This window comes from Saccopteryx bilineata, chromosome 6 (genome assembly GCF_036850765.1).
Source record: "Saccopteryx bilineata isolate mSacBil1 chromosome 6, mSacBil1_pri_phased_curated, whole genome shotgun sequence".
In the NCBI taxonomy this organism is placed as follows: domain Eukaryota; kingdom Metazoa; phylum Chordata; class Mammalia; order Chiroptera; family Emballonuridae; genus Saccopteryx; species Saccopteryx bilineata.
Window position 1 is genome coordinate 162,297,572 of NC_089495.1, and position 15,358 is coordinate 162,312,929.

At 47.1% G+C, this 15,358-nt stretch overlaps 2 protein-coding genes across 7 annotated transcripts in view; one reads left to right on the top strand and one right to left on the bottom strand.

Annotated features, from left to right (window-relative positions):
- CD300LF (CD300 molecule like family member f) overlaps positions 1-1,190 on the bottom strand; it is a 159,662-nt gene extending 158,472 nt beyond the window's left edge. The window contains exons 1-2 of one of the 5 annotated variants that reach the window (XM_066235117.1): positions 1,094-1,190; positions 445-629 (exon numbers count right to left, since the gene is read on the bottom strand). In XM_066235117.1, coding sequence (XP_066091214.1) covers positions 445-487 — 43 coding nt within the window. In that variant the 5' untranslated portion in view covers positions 488-629; positions 1,094-1,190. Of the gene's footprint in view, positions 1-444; positions 630-1,093 lie in introns of those variants that run through there. The other 4 variants (XM_066235118.1, XM_066235115.1, XM_066235114.1 and 1 more) reach the window with 4 other exon arrangements.
- The window catches only part of RAB37 (RAB37, member RAS oncogene family), a 77,377-nt gene that overhangs the window by 46,471 nt on the left and 15,548 nt on the right, over positions 1-15,358 (top strand). The window lies entirely within an intron of this gene.

Genomic DNA, 15,358 nt, shown 5'->3' on the forward strand with positions numbered 1-15,358 from the left:
CCTGCTTTCCTTCCTTCAAAGCACCCTCTACCTTCACTTCTTTCCTGAAGCTTCTAACACATTCCCTTGCTTCTAACACATTCACAAAGGTCCAGGAGAGATTATCACCAGCTGCCCTGAGCAACTGGGGCTACCCTGCTTTGGCTAGCAGGACCCTTCCATCTGTCCATTTCAAACGATCAGCCCCTGGGTGGCCAGGAATTATGCCTTGTGCTGGGTCCATTATGAAAGCCATGCTGCATCTTTCAGCGTCAGCTACTGTAGACACTGAAACAGCGGGTGAGTGATTGAGTGGATGAAACGCGCAGGCTCCTGGCTTGCAGGAACTACTTAAAAATGGGGCCCACTTCTCAGCAAGACACCTGCTAGACCCCTCTTCCCACTGCAAGCCACCTCCTCCTACCCACAGCTTTACCCAAAACTTCAGACCCAGGCCCCACTCACCTGGAAGCCAGAAGAGGAGGGGGAAGAGCAGCAGCAGGTACATTTTCCTCCTCACACGTCCTCCAGAGTCAAGCCCAGTGGAAGAGCAACTACAGACTGGTCTCCTTCATCCTCTAACCTTTCTGCTTTCACTCACTGTCGCTCTCACACTTCCTTCTTCAGCCACTTCCCATTGGTGGGTAAAACTAAAAGAGGAAGGAATGGGCAAAATGTCATAGTGAACATGAATAAGCTTTTAGAGAATACCTCCCTGCCCAGAGTCACGCCACGATAGGTTTTCTGAAAAGAGAACTTCGAGGTGCTATTCTGTCTTCTGGAATTTGCATACACAAGAACCCACCGGGTGTGGTCAGCTCTTACTCAACCCTCTTGAGAGGGGGTGAGGACACCCCATCAGAGAGCCAAGGAAATGGACACAGTGTCCTAAACCCTGAATTTCAGGTGTAGTCAGATCAGGTCACAAGTTCAATCATATTAAGGAGGACTTAAGGCCAAAGCCAGAGAGCCAGAGGAGAGATTCTAGACCAAAGGTTGGAATAAAAATCAGGCTGAGGGGGTATCAAAACCCAGACTGCAAAGAAATGGGCTCAGAGATAAGGGTAAGGGGCAGGAGGGGCCTCTGTCCTGAGAACAGGCTGGGAACTCTTACTGCTGTGCTCCAGCCCTCCAGGTGAGATCCCTTGGGCATCAACCCCAGCCTGAATCTTCCAGAAACTTGTTAGTAATGCCAAAGGCTCCTTACTGAAGAAACCAGGTCATCACTCCCTTGCCCTGCCCCCTCCCCCCATCTTATAAAATCTGTCTGCTGAAGTAGGAAGAAGGAAAGAACCAGCTCTTCGGGTCTTACTCCCCTCTTTCTGGCAACTCTGTGCCCGTTCCCCCCCCCTCCCCCAGCAGATCCCAGCAAGCCCTCGGGGTGGGTGGCAGAGGTTAGGAAAAGATAAAGCCTTTCTCATATTTCACTCCTGGAGCCACTTTTTTTTTTTTTCAGAGAAAGAGAGAGAGTTAGAGAGAGGGATAGACAGGGACAGACAGACAGGAACGGAGAGAGATGAGAAGCATCAATCATCAGTTTTTCGTTGTGACACCTTAGTTGTTCATTGATTGCTTTCTCATATGTGCCTTGACCGTGGGCCTTCAGCAGACCGAGAAACCCCTTGCTCAAGCCAGTGACCTTGGGTCCAAGCTGGTGAGCTTTGCTCAAACCAGATGAGCCCGCGCTCAAGCTGGTGACCTCGGGGTCTTGAACCTGGGTCCTTCGCATCCCAGTCCAATGCTCTATCCACTGCGCCACCGCCTGGTCAGGCTGGAGCCACTTTTGCTACGTGTCACACACACCCTGTGACATCTTGAGGAGCAACTGAGGCCCAGGGAGAGACCTAAGCCCCTCATACCCTAATCAGGAATGAGTCCAAGAGCAGGAGGGTTGTTTGCACACAAAAAAACCACAGCAGGTGATAGCCAGGGCTTTTCCAGGATGTGGTCAGAGCCAACCTTCCATTTTAAAAGATCAATAATCCAGGTATGAGCCTGGTCAGCCCGGTGGCCCCCAGTGCTCAGCAAGTCCATCCTCTGTCCAGGGTCTCTGAAAGCAGCAGGGACTGGTTTGGCTTCTAGGAGGAATGACGGCCCTGAAAAAACAAGGGGACAGATGCTTTAAGGGTCACGGGGTTACATTTCCTTTCCTGGGCACGGGCAGTAGAAAGTAGATGGCTTCCGAGCTGCTCATGGTTCTGTCTGTGGCCCAACCCTCTGATCCTGGGCCCTATGAATCAAGAACAGAGAATTATCTGGTTGTCTCTGGGTGGTGGCAAGACTGCTCCTCTAAACAAGTGCCTCTGGGGGCTACAGGAGAGTCAGGCTATTCTGGGGGCTTTGTGTCCTCAAAGACTCATCTGAGGCCCATCCTGGCTTGACTTCGCAAGAGTCAGTTACCTTCCAGGGGTTCCAGGTTCCGGATTGAACGGGTCATCTCAGATTCCTCCTGCCCTAAAGCACTTGTGTGTGTGTGTGTGGGGGGACATGTGTGCATGCATGCTATGTACACATGTAGTGTGTGTGTGTGTGTGTGTGTGAGAGAGAGAGAGAGAGAGAGAGAGAGAGAGAGAGAAAGAGAGAGAGTGTGTTGATGCGTTGATTGGGTTTTTCTGGTTACAAAAAACAGAGATTCTCAAGCTCCTTCCTGTGGTCACTGTGGACTCAAGAACTGCAGGCCATCTCTTTTCAGAAGCCAATCTGCTCATCAGTAGAGGTGCTCCTATACAAAAAGGGCCGGTTTCCCCGGGTCTCTCCTCCCTCTCTGGGACAGAGGGACCACAAAAGAATGACAGAAACCAAAGTCTAAACCCAAGGAACCAGGGACCTGAAAAAAAAAACAAGAAACAAGTCTCTCAGTGGAGGAGCAACAGGAAATAGCATTCAGCCAGACTCCTTTGAGACCAGAGACAATGTGACCTGAGTCCAGGTGCTTCGGGGCTGGAAGGGCTTCCCTCTGGGCTCTGCCACCAACATAACAGTGGGCTCCCTTTTCAGCTCCACTCAGTGGTGTGCCAAGCTCTTACTTCTTTATGAAAGTGAGGGGCTCTGGCCAGTTGGCTCAGCAGTAGAGCATCGGCCCGGCGTATAGAAGTCCCAGGTTCAATTCCTGGTCAGGGCAAACAGGAGAGATGACCATTCACTTCTCCACCCCTTCCTCCTCCCCCTTCTCTGTCTCTTTCTCACTCTCTCCTTCCCTCCTGCAACCATGGGTCGAGCAATTTGGCCCTAGACACTGAGGCCTCACCTCAGGCACTGAAATAGCTCAGTTGACAAGCAACAGAGCAGCAGCCCCGGATGGGCAGAGCACTGCCCCTAGTGGGCTTGCCAGGTGGATCCCAGTCGGGGCGCATGCGGGAGTCTGTCTCTGCCTCCTGTCTCTCACTTAAAAAAAAAAGAAAGAAAGTGAGGAAGATGCTGATTTGCCATGAAGCTTACGGAGCTTAAAACCTCAGCACCCCTCACTTGATCAGGCTCCTTTCAAAGCCTTGTATCAAACTTTGTATTCATAATTTAGGGAAATTTTTCCTTAAAAGAGGCCTCAGCATGATATAAGCTTCAGTATGAAAGGTGGTCCCACCCTAGCTACCTGCCCTTTGACTCCATAGTTGTTCTCACTAAAGGGGCAGGATCTATCTCCTTCCCCCCACACCCGTGATGGCCCCATCCTCGGGCTAGACCAGACCTGTGACCTACTTCCCCAAGGTAACACCGCAGAAGTCATGGTGCACCAGTTCCAAACCTCAGCCTGCAGGGGCTTCCTGCATTTCCTCTTGCACTCACTCACCTCTGCTTCTGTGTGAGCTCGCTGGAGCTAACCAGTGGGTGGGCTGAGAGACATGTGGAGCAGAGCCAAGTTGCCCCGGCCAACTGTCAACCAATCTCTAACATTCAAGGGAGCCCACCTGAAACCAGAAGTGCCACCCAGATTAAATTGCCGATTCACAAACTTGCTCTGTGCCACTGAGTTTGGGACAGTTCGTTGCATGGCTATTGTGGCAATAGAAAATTCAGAGAAGATCCCACTAAACCTTCAGCAGCTGCCCCCCACCTCCACTCTATATGGATTTAGCTGCCCCCTGACTTTTGTTCATGCATCTGTTCTCTGCCCCTCTGACTTTCCAGCAAAGCTGCTCATGGATGGCCCCTCCTTCCCCTCCTGTCCCGTGACACCCCCCCACACACACACACATCCATACCTCTTCCTCTTTTGTGGTTCAGATGAGAACAGACTTTGGACCCATCCAACCATAAGTGGCTTTTGATTCAAAACAGTAAGCTGGTCTGTATTACAAAAACCATACTTGTTCATTTTAGGAAAATAAATTGTGAAATACAGCAAAGGTTTAAAAACAAAGATAATCACTTTGAACACTAATACTTATACTTGCGTCTTTTATCTCTTCCTTCGGAAATGCATGGTTATTTCGGAAATCAAGCAGAGTCACTATGTGTTATCTGAGTTCGTGTCACTCATTGCTCAGCAAATTTTCACTGCCAACAGTACTGTCTACTTTAGAAAAATACGTCCTATAAACAAAGATCTTCATGGAGCATGGTTTTAAAGCTTTGTAGAGCCAACTCACATTTCTTTTTGGTGGGAATGTATCCAGAGACTGCAACCCCAAACTCCCCTGGGTCATTGGAGACTTGCAAACTATAGAGAGTCTGTTGTCAGAACCCAGTCTGCTCCCAGGTGGTACAGCTCCCGTATGGAAAGGCCAGCTTAGTCGCATCTCTCCCATTGTGGATAAAGGTCCAAGAGGGCTGTAGCCCCCGTGGCTAAAACCACATTTGGCACATTGTAGAGGCTCAGTGAATAACTGATGGAAAATAAATTAACAAATGAACTAATTTTACTGCACTGTCATTCTTCCCCTGGCCCTGTAAGCTCTGCTAGAACACTCTGTCTAGCGCCTGAGAACCAGTCATAAACTAGAACTGTTCTCAGCAACCGTTCTTGAATCCTTTTGGTTCATCTTGGTCCCAACTACACTTCATCTTTTCTACCCACTAGATGCTATGCTCCATGTTTTATGCAGTTATCACACTGAATCCTCACTACAAATCGAAAGGGAAGGTGATGGTAATTTTACTTTTCAAACTAAAAAAAAAAAAAAAAAAAAAAATCAAGGCTCAAAGAGAAAGCAACTTACCTGTCCAAGGTCACATGGCTAGTAACTGGCAGAGTCAGGATTCAACCCCAGGTCTGGCTTACATCAGCATGCCATCCTGCCTCCTGCTGGAGAGGGAGAGAGAGAAGCCAGCTGCCCTTTGTTCAGCTGACAATAAAGAAGAAGGAACAAGGCATCAAACTGTTAATAAAGATAAAGCATCCTTGAGCTGTTTGTCATCAGGGTGTCTGCTCCATGGCTGTTTTAAAACGGGTTTCCAAAACAGGGAAAGAATGTGGTATCATGAACCGGAATCTTATTTAACAAAGCCAGTAACTGATAGCACACCAACCTTTAGCATTTCCCAGGTGTGGTGCTTCTTTGGTCCATGGAACAGGAAACGGGGTCTCAGCCAAACCCTTGTCCAAGGAATTCAGGGGAAGGCAAAGCTGACTTGTGAGAAAAGCACAGGTCTCCAAAGAATGAGTTAACCCTCTACATGGGTGAGAAGGTAAAGGGGCTCTTTGACTGTCAGAACAGAGGGTCTGTCACTTTGCCACCTGCCCCTCCAGTATCTAAAATGTGTAATCCTTGCTGAAACTGACAAGTAGAAATAGCTGCAACCCAGTTTCCCTCTTCCCAGAGAGCATGATCTTCTTTAAAGCAATGATTGGTGGCCTGGGTTTATTTGAAAAAATGAAATTGAGCATTTGCTCAACAACAGCTGGGCTAAACATAGGCCTTCCTCTTGTTTTCACCCAAGTCGTCCAAGTTCAGCGTGCCTCCCCAACAATACACAGACATTCCCTGATTTCAAGTGATGTGTGGCCATTGTAGTAGAAGAATAATAGAATACAGGGAGCATAAAGAATGCATTGCATTATACTGAAACTGTCAACTTAAAATCAGCTCAAAGTCTAGAATTATATGCCATTATTATGGCTTTTCAGCATTTGCCATATTCCTCCTTTAATCTATATACAGACAGCAAATATTTACTTATGGCGTTTCCTCTATAAAGACTGCTGTCTTAGGGACAAATGCTGATGAACTATTTCAGCAGTTCCTCCTTCTTCAAAGATTTGTATGTCAACATAGAGCTTCATGTTTTATAGGACATACTCGAGCTCACTCCATGCTCCCTGGAGCTTTAGCACAAGGGAATGCCCTTTTTTCTTTTTTTTTTTTTTTGTGTGTGTGTGGGTGTGTGTTTTTCTGGGTTTGGAAACAGGGAGGCAGTCAGACAGACTCCCGCATGCGCCCAACCGGGGTCCACCCGGCACACCTACCAGGGGGGAATGCTCTGCCCATCTGGGGTGTTGCTCTGTTGCAACCAGAGCCATTCTGGCGCCTGAGGCGGAGGCCATGAGGCCATCCTCAGCGCCCGGGCCGGCTTTGCTCCGGTGGAGCCTTGGCTGCGGAAGAAGAGAGATACAGAGAGGAAGGAGAGGGGGAGGGGTGGAGAAGCAGATGGGCACTTCTCCTGTGTGCCTTGGCCGGGAATCGAACCCGGGACTCCTGCATGCCAGGCCAACGCTCTACCACTGAGCCAACTGGCCAGGGCCTAGAAATGCCCTTGTTGATCAAGCTACCCAAAAGAAAATTATTTGGAGCAACCATGACAGATCAAGCAATTCAGTCTCATACTATTTATCACCAGAACACTGCAGCCCTGTGTAAACAATTTCAACTTTCTCGGGAAGCAGCACAGCAGATTGGGAAATCCTGTCCAAGGGGTCCTATACTACAATCTGTCCCTTCATTTGGAGTTAACCCTCAAGGACCCCTACCAGGACAACTTTGGCAAGTGGATGTTACTCATATACCTTCATTTGGCAAACAATCTTATGTCCACGTTACAGTGGATACATATTCTGGATTGATAGTAACCTCTGTCAGAACAGGAGAGGCTGCTAAGCATGTTATAGCTCACTGTCAGTATGCATTGTTCTATTATTGGATTTCCTAAACTGGTTAAACTGACAATGCTCCTGCATATGGAGCAAAAGCATTTACTGTATTTTGTCAAACCTTTCAAACTATGTGTATTTCTTACAATCTTTAAAGTCAAGGTATTATTAAAGTGTACCCAGCAAATATTTTAAGGTCAATTTAAAAAAATTTAAAAGGGGGGAGTCATATCCTGGAACTCCTACAGGTCTATCATATCATGCTTTTTACTTAAAAATTTTTTAAATTTCTTTTGAATGCTGATGAAAAAATCTTTTTCTCCTGCAAACTACTACCTTTTTTTTTTTATCTAGCTCAGGGGTTCCCAAACTACGGGCCGCGGGCCGCATGTGGCCCCCTGAGGCCATTTATCCGGCCCCCGCCGTACTTCCAAAAGGGGCACTTCTTTCATTGGTGGTCAGTGAGAGGAGCACATTGACCATCTCATTAGCCAAAAGCAGGCCCATAGTTCCCATTGAAATACTGGTCAGTTAGTTGATTTAAATTTACTTGTTCTTTATTTTAAATATTGTATTTGTTCCCTTTTTTTTTTTTACTTTAAAATAAGATATGTGCAGTGTGCATAGGGATTTGTTCATAGTTTTTGTTATAGTCCAGCCCTCCAACGGTCTGAGGGACAGTAAACTGGCCCCCTGTGTAAAAAGTTTGGGGACCCCTGATCTAGCTAATAACACTGTTTTGTCTTTTTCCAAATAGCTCCAGATATATGGAAAAGATTTATATAGGCAGATGAGGATCCTCAAATCCCTCAGCGAGATCTTCTGAGCATGGCTTTTAAGATACCAAGAGGCAGAAAAAGCCCAATAGAGATCAGGGAAACTACCAGCTTTTAGGATACGCCCTTAAAGGCTCTAATGCCCCAAAGGGGTCTCATAGGATGCCATCTGGGTCCTGCTTCAATAGTGGAAAGGAAGGTCATTGAGCTAAAGCCTGCCAGACTTACATGCCTCTGCTGTGAGGAAACAGGGACACTGGAAGGTAGGCTTCCCCCTCGCTCCTCTAAGGGAGGGTTCAGTCTCTTCCAGCTCTGCTCCAGCCACCTATGACCTAACCTTGCCCAGAATGCTGGGGTTTGCCACTGAAGGCTGAAGGTGCCCAGGGCCATTGGCCCCATCTAAGACACTGTGGACAAGCCTAGGGTATTTCTTCAAAGAAGCAGGTAAACTGATCTCATTTGCACAAGGGCCACTTAACTAGGTCTTGCCTGAATAGTCAGGTTTTTTTATTCTTCCCTCGAAGATCTCTGTTGTGGGTGTTGATAGTCCTATTTTCTGCTGCTTTGTTTAATATATAGTGTTTCCTTTATTCCTCCTACCTCAATGCCCCACTCATATTTCAGGCTGGGACCTACTCCTAATTTAGAGCTCTCTTTCCCCCTTCTGCCAACTTCTATTATGAATCTACCTTTGCCACCCAGCTTAGTGTATCCCAAGGTTCTCTTTACCATGCCACAGTCACAGAGCTCCAGGGAAAAGCAACCTGGTTTCATCTATCCAGGCAAAGGAGAACAGAAGCTCCATCTCCACACATGCTGCAGATGGCTTTTCAAGTCTACCTGAATCATTACCAGCTAGAAGAAGCAGTCATTGGGACTTGGACGTGAACTGCAAAGTATAGAATTGTGACAACAAGTCCAGTGCCATGCGGACTTTTCCTGGATGTGGACTTTTCCTGGACTCCTGCTCCTTGTGACAGCTCCTAACAGACTGAACTGAGGTTAGGTTGCACTTTTCAGGGATTTGGCATGGTGATGGGGCCAACTTGGACTTGGTGAACAAGGGAAGAACACTACTCTTTTATCGATTCTTGCTGTATTGGCCAAGAGTTTGCTTAAAGGCTTTAATCACCGTAAAAAAAAAAAATAGAGGACTGGATAAAGAAGATGTGGCACATATACACCATGGTGTGCTATTCAGCCATAAGAAATGATAACATCGGATCACTTACAACAAAATGGTGGGATCTTGATAGCATTGTACTGAGTGAGATAAGTAAATCAGAAAAAAACAGGAACTGCAGGGTTCCATACATTGGTGGGACATCAAAATGAGACTAAGCCTGACCTGTGGTGGCGCAGTGGATAAAGCGTCGACCTGGAAATGCTGAGGTCGCTGGTTTGAAACCCTGGGCTTGCCTGGTCAAGGCACATATGGGGAGTTGATGCTTCCAGCTCCTCCCCCCTTCTCTCTCTCTGTCTCTCCTCTCTCTCTCTCTCTCTCTGTCTCTCTCTCTCTCTGTCTCTCTCTCCTCTCTAAAATAAATAAAAAAACAAAAAAAAACAAAAAAAAACAAGAGTAAAAGACATGGACAAGAGAGTGGTGGTTACGGGGGGCGGGGGGAGGGAAGGAGGGAGAGGGGAAAGGGGAAGGGGAGGGGCACAAAGAAAACTAGATAGAAGGTGACAGAGGACAATCTGACTTTGGGTGATGGGTATGCAATAGAATTGAATGACAAGATAACCTGGACATGTTTTCTTTGAATATATGTACCCTGATTTATTGATGTCACCCCACTAAAATTAATAAAAATTTATTTATTATTAAAAAAAAAGAACGGGCCCTGGCCGGTTGGCTCAGCGGTAGAGCGTTGGCCGGGCGTGCAGGGGACCCAGGTTTGATTCCCGGCCAGGGCACATAGGAGAAGCGCCCATTTGCTTCTCCACCCCCGCCCCCTCCTTCCTCTCTGTCTCTCTCTTCCCCTCCCACAGCCAAGGCTCCACTGGAGCAAGGATGGCCCGGGCGCTGGGGATGGCTCCTTGGCCTCTGCCCCAGGCGCTAGAGTGGCTCTGGTCGCAGCAGAGCGACGCCCCGCCCAGGAGGGGCAGAGCATCGCCCCCTGGTGGGCAGAGCTTTGCCCCTGGTGGGCGTGCCGGGTGGATCCCAGTTGGGCGCATGCGGGAGTCTGTCTGACTGTCTCTCCCGTTTCCAGCTTAAAAAAAAAAAAAAAAAAAAAAAAGAATGCATTGCAGCCTGACCAGGCAGTGGCGCAGTGGATAGAGCATCGAACTGGGATGCCGAGGACCCAGGTTCAAGACCCTGAGGTTGCCAGTTTGAGTACGGGCTCATCTGGTTTGAGCAAAAGCTCACCAGCTTGGACTCAAGGTCGCTGGCTTGAGCAAGGGATTACTCAGTCTGCTGAAGGCCAGCAGTCAAGGCACATATGAGAAAGCAATCAATGAACAACTAAGGTGTCGCAACGAAAAACTGATGATTGATGCTTCTCATCTCTCTTCGTTCCTGTCTATCCCTCTCTCTGACTCTCTCTCTGTAAAAAAAAAAAAAAGAATGCATTTCAAATCACCCCTAATCCCACCACTCAGAGATAATTGCTGTTAAATATATGGATGTCCATTCATTACTAATCTTTTATTCTTTTCTGTAGAAAAGCAACATATTCCAGGTAAAATAAAGGGTCACTCATGTATGAATTTACTTCACCAACTAGTTTATTATATTTATTAGGGCTTCTTAATACAGAAAAGTATATTCTAAAAATGTGGCCAACAATACCCTTTCTGAAATACCCGGAGTTAATACTGTAGGGTAAGAAAATTAATTTTTTCCTCCTACCCTTTAAATTCTTCTGGCTGGATTAATAATTAAATTAACATAAAACAGATTAACAGGATAGAATGCTAAATTTATTACATATGTACATATGCGGCTTCCATAAGATTATGAGACACCCCCCCCCTTCCTGGATAGATAGGTCAGTTAAGGCTTATATGCCACCTTGAGCTGAGAAAGAGGGGGAGGGGTAATGGTCTGGGATTTCAAAGGTCAGGAAGGCAATTTACACGGAGATAGAAAAGCAAATGTTTAGTAAACAAATGTTTGCTGGGATATATTTAACAATGCAATGCCCAGAGGACTTTTGTCAAGCAGGCCTTGCCTGTCTATCACACCTAGTTCATATTAACCTACAGTCATTTAGGATGATAGCTCCCTTCCTGAAGCAGGTCTTATTTTAAGCAATTAGAGGAATGGCCAAAGGTTCTTTTTGAGGCTTTTGTTTCTTAAAAATAACCAGCTTAAAATAATCAATGTCCAAAAAGGTATATTTTGGAGTGGCAAACTCTGCTTCCTCTCAACACTTTTTTTAAAAAGGTAAGGCAAGCAATGGTTTAAAAAAAATAGAGAAAATGCCTGACCTGTGGTGGCGCAGTGGATAAAGCGTCAACCTGGAAATGCTGAGGTCGCCGGTTCAAAACCCTGGGCTTGCCTGGTCAAGGCACATATGGGAGTTGATGCTTCCAGCTCCTCCCCACCTTCTCTCTGTCTCTCTCTCCTCTGTCTCTCTCTCTCCCTTTCTCTCTCCTCTCTAAAATGAAATTTTAAAAAAATTTTTTTAGGCCCTGGCCGGTTGGCTCAGTGGTAGAGCGTCGGCCTGGCGTGCAGAAGTCCCAGGTTCGATTCCCGGCCAGGGCACACAGGAGAAGCGCCCATCTGCTTCTCCACCCCTCCCCCTCTCCTTCCTCTCTGTCTCTCTCTTCCCCTCCCGCAGCCGAGGCTCCATTGGAGCAAAGATGGCCCGGGCACTGGGGATGGTTCCTTGGCCTCTGCCCCAGGCGCTAGAGTGGCTCTGGTCACAACAGAGTGACGCCCCGGAGGGGCAGAGCATCACCCCCTGGTGGGCAGAACATCGCCCCCTGGTGGGCATGCCAGGTGGATCCCGGTCGGGCACATGCGGGAGTCTGTCTGTCTCTCCCCGTTTCCAGCTTCAGAAAAATACAAAAAAAAAAAAAAATTTTTTTTAAATAGAGAAAATGAAAAGTAAAAGTCTCCTCCCCATTCCTCATCTCACCATCTCCAGAACCTCAGAGATGACCACTGTCAGCCTCTGTTGACCTCCCTGAAAAATGCATATGCATAACCACAGTGTGCCCCTCACGGAGGACACAGTGCTCATCACACGAGCACACCTCTCTGCCCCTTCTTGTACTTAACAGCACAGTTTTCCCCAAATAGCACCTACAAGTCTGCCTCATTCTTCAGTCATTTTCACGGCATTGTACTGTGTGAATGTCCCAGAGCTCATTTCTCCAGTCCCAGCTGATGAATTATTTGCTCTCACAAATGCTGCAATGAGTGCCTTGTACACACAGCTTTTGCCAATAAAGCCGTGGAATTGCTGAGTCAAAGAAATTTGCTGTGGTAACTTTGATGGATGTTGTCAGTTGCCCTCCAAAAAAGGCTACCCCTGTGTATCCTCTCACCAGTGGAGTATGGATGAGGGCCCGCTTCCCAAATCTCAACCAGTAATGACCATTATCAAATTGTTATCAAACCATTAAATGTTATATTATATCAATCAGGGGTCTCCAGAGAAACAGAACCAGTGAGGGAAAGAGAGAGAGAGATACATAAGATACAGAGATGTAGTTCAAGGAATTGGCTTATTTGACTGTAGGGGCTGCCAAGTCCAAAATCTGTAGGGCAGGCCAACAGTTCAGAAATTCTCAGGCAGGAGCTGACGCTTACTGGCTTGAGACAGAATTTCATCTACCTCAGAGAAATGTCGGTTTTGCCTTTAGGTCGTTCAGTGAATCAACTGAGGCCAATTCAGATCATTAAAGACTTACCCAAGACAACTAACTATAGATGTTAACCACCTCTCTAATATACCCTCACAGCAACACTTAGATCAGTGTTTAATTAAATAACTGGGTACAAAAGTGTTGGGCAGATAAAATATATTATGCTCACTTTGTTAAAGATGGTGCTGCCCACATGGAAGCCGGTCGCCCAGGTGATAGTATTAGTTGCCCTTCTTGCTTGGGATGGACGTGATTTTATTAATGTGTGTTGGGGAAGGGCTTTCGAGCCAAAAGGTTTTAAAAGGAAGAGAAATCAAATTGTTCCGGGGAAGAGAGATTATGTTCTAAGAAGAGCCCATGGAGGGAGAGCAAAGAAAGTTCACATGGAGGAGAGGAGAAGCAGCCAAGATGGCACAGTGCTGAAGGAGAAGCCAGTTTGTGCAGAGTTTGTGTAGAAGGAAGGAGATGGGAACAGAGGTGAATAGTCTGGTGAGATAGAAACCTTTGATTCTAGGAAACTCGGATAAGTCAGTGACTTTGGGAGCCCTGAATGGAAAGGGAAATGTTTTCCCACTGTGTGTATTTCTTGCCCGCCGGGTGCAAGCTAGGATTAAAGCTAATGGCCCACCAGTTCTTGGCTCTGTTGTTTAATTACCGTCTGTCCGAATCAAATGCGAACCTGCACGGGCCAGGTGGCTGTGATGGTGGCCGTGGCTACTGGCTTTACAAAAAGCCTGGTCAATTTGGACATAAAACCAACCATATACACACACAAATATACCAATTTACATTCTTTGTCTATTTTTCTATTGATATTTTCTTTTGAGAGCTCTTTATGTTACTAAGTATACTTAGTCACATGTCTCATGTCTTGCAAATACTTTGCTTCTATCATTTTTCTTTGATTGTGGTTCTGGTATCTTCTGTCAGTCAGACATTTTTATTTCTATGCAGTCAGATCTATTGATCTGTATCTTTATGGCATCTGAATTACCTTGTTTTGTTAAGAAGGTTGCTCAGAGATGCTTTAGGAGCCATGGTAACCACCCCATTCATCTAGGTTTTCTAAATGTTCCCTCTGAATCCCAGAGTCCCAGGGAAAGCAAGGTGCTTAGACAGCATTAGGCCAGTTCCCATTAAGAGGCCTCCACCAAAGTACGATTTACTGTTAGACCCCTGCTTTTAGCAAGGGGTCAGTACAAAAGCTGTAGGGAAAGCTTTATATCTGCTTTATATCTTCTGCAAAATTCCAATTGCCCATTTTGTCACTCCAAGCCCCTCGTGTAAGAATCCACATAACAGAGCCTTCTCAGCCTCGCATGCCAGGAGAAAACCGTCATCAACGAAAGAACTCATGCATTTCTTGTTGGGCAACAAGAACCACACACCCCATCTGGTTTCCCATTTTGTCTTGACTGCCAGGAAATCTAGACCCAAACGTTAGGCTCAAATGCAGGAACAACCCAGCCCCACTCTGGGGAGGAAGGTTTCCTCCGGCAATTCCTTTAACTGCCTCCTTATTGATGTGAGTTTTGTTTTAAACCACCTCAAATCCCCTTTGGAAGCGGATGAGGCACAAATATAGACATAAACAAAATGGCTTAAGAAGAGAGAGCAGCCCTGACTGGATAACTCAGTTGGTTGGAGCATTGTCCCGATACACAGAGGTTGCTGGTTCGATCCCCAGTCAGGGCACACACAGAAACAGATCAGTGTTTCTCTCTCTCTCTCTCTCTCTCTCTCTCTCTCTCTCAAATCAACCAATAAGGGTGTTTTTTGTATTTTTCTAAAGTGAGAAGTGGGGCGGGGGAGGCAGACTGACAGACTCCTGCATGCCCACCAGGGGGCGATGCTCAGTCCACCTGGGGCATTGCTCCACTGCAACCAGAGCCATTCTAGCACCTGAAGTGGAGGCCATGAGCATGAGCCATCCTCAGCACCCGGGCCAACTTTGCTCCCGTGGAGCCTTGGCTGAGGGAGGGGAAGAGAGAGACAGAGAGAAAGGAGAGGGGGAAGGGTGGAGAAGCAGGTGGGCGCTTCTCCTGTGTGCCCTGGCTGAGAATCGAACCCGGGACTTCTACACGCCGGGCAGATGCTCTACCACTGAGCCAACAGCCAGGGCCAACCAATAAGTTGTTTTGTTTTTTTTTTAAAGAAAAAGAAGAAGAAGGAGGAGGAGGAGGAAGAGAAGGAGGAGAGAGAACAAAGACACTGGTCTGGATGGTGGCCAACTTGACAGAGATTTCTGTTGGCACCACTCTTTAAATTTATTTTATTTATTCATTTTAGAAAGGAGAGAGAGAGGAAGAGAGAGAGAGAGGAGGGGGGAGGAGCAGGAAGCATCAACTCCCATATGTGCCTTGACCAGGCAAGCCCAGGGTTTCGAACCAGCGACCTCAGCATTTCCAGGTCGACGCTTTATCCACTGCGCCACCACAGGTCAGGCTGTCGGCACCACTCTTAATTACTCGGTCTGCTGAAGGCCCGTGGTCGAGGCACATATGAGAAAGCAATCAATGAACAACTAAGAAGTCGCAACGCGCAACGAGAAACTAATGATTGATGCTTCTCATCTCTCTCCGTTCCTGTCTGTCTGTCCCTGTCTATCTCTGCCTCTGTAAAAAAAAAAAAAAAAAAAAGAAGTTCCACTCCTCAGCATGGCACCTCAGTGACAGCCATCCTCCAGGGCCTCAGCCCCCCACCCCTACCTACAGTCACTCCCATGCTCTTGCCCCTCCTCAGAGAATGATGTGGAGGC